The 5899-nt window shown below is 54.0% G+C and overlaps 1 protein-coding gene across 1 annotated transcript; it reads right to left on the reverse strand.

The window, feature by feature from the left end:
• Positions 1-637: 637 nt before the first annotated feature.
• CCNO (cyclin O) lies at positions 638-2166 on the reverse strand. Its single transcript, XM_075527195.1, has 3 exons — positions 1871-2166; positions 1601-1786; positions 638-1401 (listed from the first exon to the last, which is right to left on the reverse strand). Exons 1-3 carry the CDS (start codon positions 2120-2122, stop codon positions 916-918), a joined length of 924 nt encoding a protein of 307 aa, XP_075383310.1. The 5' UTR covers positions 2123-2166; the 3' UTR covers positions 638-915.
• Positions 2167-5899: the final 3733 nt, after the last annotated feature.

A 5899-nucleotide genomic window follows, 5' to 3' on the forward strand; every position in this document is an offset into this window, starting at 1 on the left:
ACGTTCGTTAAGTGCCGTCAGCCCTGACAGCGCAAGGTGCGGCGGGAAAAGAAACCGGCCCGCGGCACCTTGCTTTCGCTGAGCCCCGCACCCGGAGAGGGTCCCCCCGCTTCCAGCCGAGCCCCGCCGAAACCACCGAGGGGGCTGGCGGAGCACAGACTGAGCCTCTGCCTCCTGCCGTGGGGTCCTAGGCTCTTTCTGCCGCGGCAGTTCGGAGGAGTTATGCTCAAAGGCAATAAAATGAAGAAAATAAAGTATTTTACAGCATAATGACTGTTTTCTTCCCTGGAATGCTTCCCATGCTAGAGTGCCAACTTGGTTAGGAGTACGCACCTGGATTCCAGGCCCGCTGGAAAAATAATAACCAGCTGTTTTATTATTTAACATTTTGTTTTCGTACACTGAGGTCAGTGCATGTTGCTTGCTTTCTTCCGCGCCACGACCAAGCCAGCGCGTGTCAGCTTGAAATGGGGAACAACACCATCGGGCGTAATTATTTTGTGGGGGCTGGAGTTAACTGTCGGGGTGAGCTCGTTCTGTGCTAATGTGCTTCCTCTCCCAGCTGCCTACACACACTGCCAGCAAATAAACGAGTTCAGGTGACAAGTAGAAAAGGCTTTATTCAACGTTCATGTGGTCCTTCTGCCGCCATCTCTATGGACCACCCTCCGAATAAATAATACAGCGCTTGAGATTCTGCATACTATTTACATGCCGGATTTAACAAAACAGCGAAGGGCCAGTGCAACTGACACACAGTAACGCCATGTGCAAAACGAGGTCTAGCTTCCAGAACGCCAGCGACGCCAACGCGTGGCTGACCGGGCTCGACATCAGCTCCGCAGACGACGACCAGCACGGAGCCAGCTCAGCTCAAGGCCGGGCAAGTACCGCGCTGGCCAGCGGCACGGGCCGTCAGCGGCCGCCCCGCAGCCAGGGGCACTTCTGGGCCACCTCCGGGGGCAGGAGGAGCGGCAGGGACCGCCCGTTCAGAGACACCAGGAGCTGCAGCTGGTCCATGCAGTCCCGCAGCAGCCCCTCCGGGTAGCCGCTGACCCGCAGGTCCAGCGGGCTGCGGTGGCGCAGCAGCCGGTCCGCCAGCCCCAGGCTGCCGGCGGCCAGCAGGGAGGGAGCGTACTTGGTGAAGGCGTAGTCGGCCAGGCTGAGCTCCGCTACCCCCCCCGCCAGGCTCCGGGCGTCGGCCGCCTCCGCCGCGTCGGCCCCCCGCGCCTCCAGCCGCACCTGGCTGAAGTGCTCCAGGAAGAAGCTGACGGTGGGCGCCGCCAGGTCGAAGCCCAGGCGGTGCAGGACGATGCGCTCCAGGTTGCGGAGCTGCTGGCGGGTGAAGGCGCCGCAGCAGAGGGCGAGGAGCTCCTTCACGCTGGGGGGGTGCACCTCCACCTGCGAGGGGCGACAGGAGCTGGGGTGCTGCAGCCGGGGGAGCAGCGCGGGGGGAAGGGGTGCGGAGCCCGGCCCGGCTTGGGCTGGGCTGGCGCCGGAACCGGAGCCGGAGCCGCCCGGGGCGGCCGAGGAGGGCTGCAGAGAGGCCGGCGGCGGGGCTGCCGGGCTCCGGGGCTGCCGGGCTCCGGGGCCGCCCTACCTGCTTGCAGGCGATGAGCAGCGCCGTCACCCCCAGGAGCTGGAAGCAGTCGGCGGCCACGGGGGTGGTGGCGAGGAAGCGGTCGAGGATGTTGACGGCCAGGCAGAGCGCCTCGAAGGAGAGGCCGAAGTGCCGGTGCACGGGGATGAGCCAGCTGACCAGCTTGCAGCGCGCCTCTGCCGTCACCTGCGGCACCGGCAGCGGGGCTCAGCCGGGGCCGGCCCCGGGCTTACCCCGCCCGCCCCCCGCCGCCGTCCCCGCTGCCCCCACCTGCGGCTGCCGGGCGAGCGGCTCCCGCGGCTGGAAGCGGCTCTCCAGCCCCTTGCGGGAGCGGTACCAGCTCTCCCCGTAGTCGCGGAAAGCCTGCAGCTCCTGCGGGCTCTCCCCCACCGCCGTCGCCGACCCCGTCCCCGCCGCCGGGCGCCGCCGCCGGGCCGGGCGCCGCGGGCAGCGGCCGGGGGAGCCGCCGGGGCCCTGCCGCTGCGGGGTGCCGCCGCGCCGCCCGCTCGCCGCCGTCACCATGGCGGGGGCGGCCGTGCCGGCTCAGCTGCCGGTCGCGGCGGCGGCTATTTGGGCGGCGTGGCGGCGCGGGGGCCATCACCGCCCGCCTCCCTGGGCACCCCCCGTCCCGTCCCGCCCCGCCCGCCGCGGGGAGGCCGGCCGGGCACTGCTGGGAGCGTCATCTCCAAAACAAAATCCGCAACCGGGCCAAAAAGGAACCGAGGTACCAAAACATCTGGGTCTTCTCTAACGCCTTCCGCCGGGTGAGACGGCTGTGGTGGAGTCGCCGTAGGCCTGCAGCCTCCAGAGAACCGCGCCGAGCACGGTGCCCGTTCGCTGGAAGGGCACGGAGAGCAAACTGGGCGGAAGCGCCGTGTCGGTGTTGGGACCGGCGCTGCTGAACGTCTTTGTCGGCAACATGGACAGCGGGATGGAGTGCACCCTCAGCAAGTTTGCTGACGTCACCGAGCTGTGTGGTGCGGTCGGCATGCTGGAGGGACGGGATGCCGTCCAGAGGGACCCTGACGGGCTTGAGGAGTGGGGCTGTGTGAACCTCAGGAGGTTCAACAAGGACGAGTGCAAGGTCCTGCACCTGATTCAGGGTAACCCCTGGTATCAATAACAGGCTGGGGGATGAAGGGATTGAGAGCAGCCCTGCAGAGAAGGACTTGGGGGTACTGGTGGATGAAAGGCTGGATACGAGCCAGCAGTGTTCGCTCACAGCCCAGAAAGCCAACCATATCCTGGGCTGCATCAAAAGAAGCGTGGCCAGCAGGTCGAGGGAGGTGATTCTGCCCCTCTCCTCTGCTCTGGTGAGACCCCACCTGGAGTCCTGTGTCCAGCTCTGGAGCCCTCAGCACAGGAAAGACATGGACCTGTTGGAGCGGGTCCAGAGGAGGGCCACAGAAATGATCAGGGGGATGGAGCACCTCTCCTATGAGGAAAGGCTGAGAGAGTTGGGGTTGTTCAGCCTGGAGAAGAAAAGGCTCTGGGGAGATCTTATAGCAGCCTTCGAGTACCTGAAGGGAGCCTGCAAGAAAGCTGGAGAGGGACTTTGTACGAGGGCATGTAGTCATAGCACAAGGAATAATGGCTTTAAACTGAAAGAGGGTAGATTTAGATTAGATATAACTAAGACATTTTTTATGATGAGGGTGGTGAAACACTGGAACAGGTTGCCCGGGGGGGGTAGATGCCCCATCCTTGGAAGTGTTCAAGGTCAGGTTGGATGGGGCTCTGAGCAACCCAATCTAGTGGAAGGTGTCCCTGCTCAGTGCAGGGGTGTTGGACTAGATGGCCTTTAAAGGTCCCTTCCAACCCAAACCATTCTGTGATTCTATGAGAACCAGTCATAGCAGAGCCTGAACCAAGCCAGCTGAAGTTGCTGCATCTTCCATTTTGCCACTAGTAAAATAAACATCTCTCCAGCTCCTAGCATTTTAACTCAGAACTCAGTGAGCTTTAACAGCTACAGATTGCTCTGCATAGGTAATACTTTCATTTGACGTCACTGGGAAATACAGCACAAATGCACCAGGGGAGATGCAGGAATGCTGGAGTTCTCTGGGCAGTTTGGGTCTCAGTGCCACTTCCATCCATGGACTATTTTAAACACTATTTTAAACAGCCAAATGGAGGGAAATCAAAATGTTCCTGCACTGCAACCACTGGTTTACAGAAGCAGAGTTGAGGCCAGACTTGACTATTTTATCAGATATGATTTGGTTATATGATTCATTGATCAAGTCTGCTATAGCTGAGGAAAGACTTGTAGAAGGAAAAAGAAAACCTCTCCTGGGTCGAGCGATGGGGAAGATGTCAACATGAAGAGAGAGCTGCAGCAGTCTACAACCCCAGCAGCAAAAGAGAGGAAGAGGTGGGAATTCCGCAGCTTGAATAGGAGGAGCAGGAAATCCTCTCCAAGGAGAGGATACAGAGACCAGGACATGCTGCCTTTTAAAAAAAGTATACCCTAAAGAGCCCTGTTGTGACTACAGTGAGAAAAATCCAATCGATACTGGTCTTGTGTCTGGCAGCTGCTTTGAGAAAAGTAACACAAAGGCGTTAGCAGAAGTATTTATTAAATATAGGGAACAAAAGAGAAAGTTAATCCATCCAAAAGAGCACAGGCACAAGAGTTGCTCACGTACACTGCAGAAGCAGAAAGCCAGTGTAGTCTTTCTTTTTTGTTTGTTTTTAATTTTAGGATAACTGTGCTTATCTGTACACCACAGTGTGACCTGTTTCTTTTTTTTTTTTTTGCAGAAAACTGTTGCTCACTCAAGAGAGTGTGCAGTTTCCTAGTTATTACAATATATCCCCTTAATAACAACTGAGAGACGCTATTTTTTTTGAAGGATTACAAAGCAGGGCACGCTAGAGGAACATAATGCCTCTGAATTTCAACATTACCATACATAAATGGAACAAAAACTCTCTATTCATCACACTTAAATAGGGGAGAAGAACTCAAGCACAATTAACACTTTCACTAAGATTTAGCCATTTAAAACCAACAACTGATACACAAAATTCAAATGCAAAAGAAACAGGAGCTTATGAGTTGTTGAATTACAGAAATGTATTTCTAAGTCATGTTTCCAAAGAATACAAATAAAAGACCTCCACTAGAACAAAATCTAGGAACTTGTTCAAAGCATAGATTTAATTTTTATCTACAAGGAATGTAGTTTGCAGGTTTATCTCTATGCCTCTGACATGAAAGAACATGACTGGGAATACAGAGTGCAAAATTGAGGTCTTAAGATCAAAATTTAACTGTTTAAATGCTTCCTTGCATAAATGTTGTATACTTTGGAATAAAAAAAAAAGCCTTCCTGGCTCTCCTAGGAAACCAGGACTACAACTAGTTTATCACAATTCATTAAAGGATAATAGATGTGATCAGTTCTCCCCTCAGAGTTCTTAGCAAACTACTATTAGGAGAACTTGCCTCTTCCAGAACTGAGTGTAGGGTAACATGCATAAGCTAGGTTACTTTCAGCTTATGTTTCTCTTAGCATGGCAATACCAGTTCTGCTATGATAATCTAACTGGATAGCTCCATGTATTTTGCATTTTCATCCATTTTCCTCAGTGCCCTTTCTGTACACTATTAACCTCTGCTGTATTAAATCTGTATTTTTCAGATTTAAAAAAATGATCTTCTGCACTATGCCTTTATCTGCACATAGAGAGTTCCTACTTGACTGCAATTGTTTAATGGCAACCCCTCCCCCCCCAATATTCCTCATTCTTGAAAGCTGAGTTGGTGATCTAAAATTTCACTTCATAATTCTAAATGGTGTAGATAGGTGGAATGTAAGAGCATCTGGTTCCTTAAGTTATCTGGTTAAGGAGTATTCAGTATAAAAGAAATAAGAAACAAAGGAACACAGACACACAAACATTAAGAAGCAAGTGATAAGAGAATAATGAAGACCAGAAGGCTTCAGCCACTGATTGACGAGCCATTAAAGGAACTGCTCTGGTATAGCCTTGAAGAGGGTCAACCTGAACTTTGGCCAACAAAGGGGGAAAAACATGATCATCATTTGAGGGGCTTGCAGGACTGTGCAAAACCTAATATACGAAAGGGACAGCAAAACTTATTACAGCAGCAGGAAGAGCCAAGGACCAGGGTGAATAGGGAGGAACAAGTGTGAAAAAAGGCAGAGCATGGGGAGGTGCTGCTGGTCAGTACACTTGTCTAGCTGAGCACCTGATCACAGCAGTCCATACCATCTTCTGATAGAGCATCTTCTTAATGTAAACCATACAGAAAAATGAAGACATCTA

This window comes from Mycteria americana, chromosome Z, assembly GCF_035582795.1.
Source record: "Mycteria americana isolate JAX WOST 10 ecotype Jacksonville Zoo and Gardens chromosome Z, USCA_MyAme_1.0, whole genome shotgun sequence".
In the NCBI taxonomy this organism is placed as follows: domain Eukaryota; kingdom Metazoa; phylum Chordata; class Aves; order Ciconiiformes; family Ciconiidae; genus Mycteria; species Mycteria americana.

Coding starts and splice junctions, on each gene's coding strand:
- CCNO (XM_075527195.1), bottom strand. CDS start 2,122: ATGGTGACGGCGGCGAGCGGGCGGCGCGGCGGCACCCCGCAGCGGCAG. Junction 1,787..1,870: donor CGCTCGCCCGGCAGCCGCAG/GTGGGGGCAGCG, acceptor CCGGTGCCGCAG/GTGACGGCAGAGGCGCGCTG. Junction 1,402..1,600: donor TGCTCATCGCCTGCAAGCAG/GTAGGGCGGCCC, acceptor CGCCCCTCGCAG/GTGGAGGTGCACCCCCCCAG.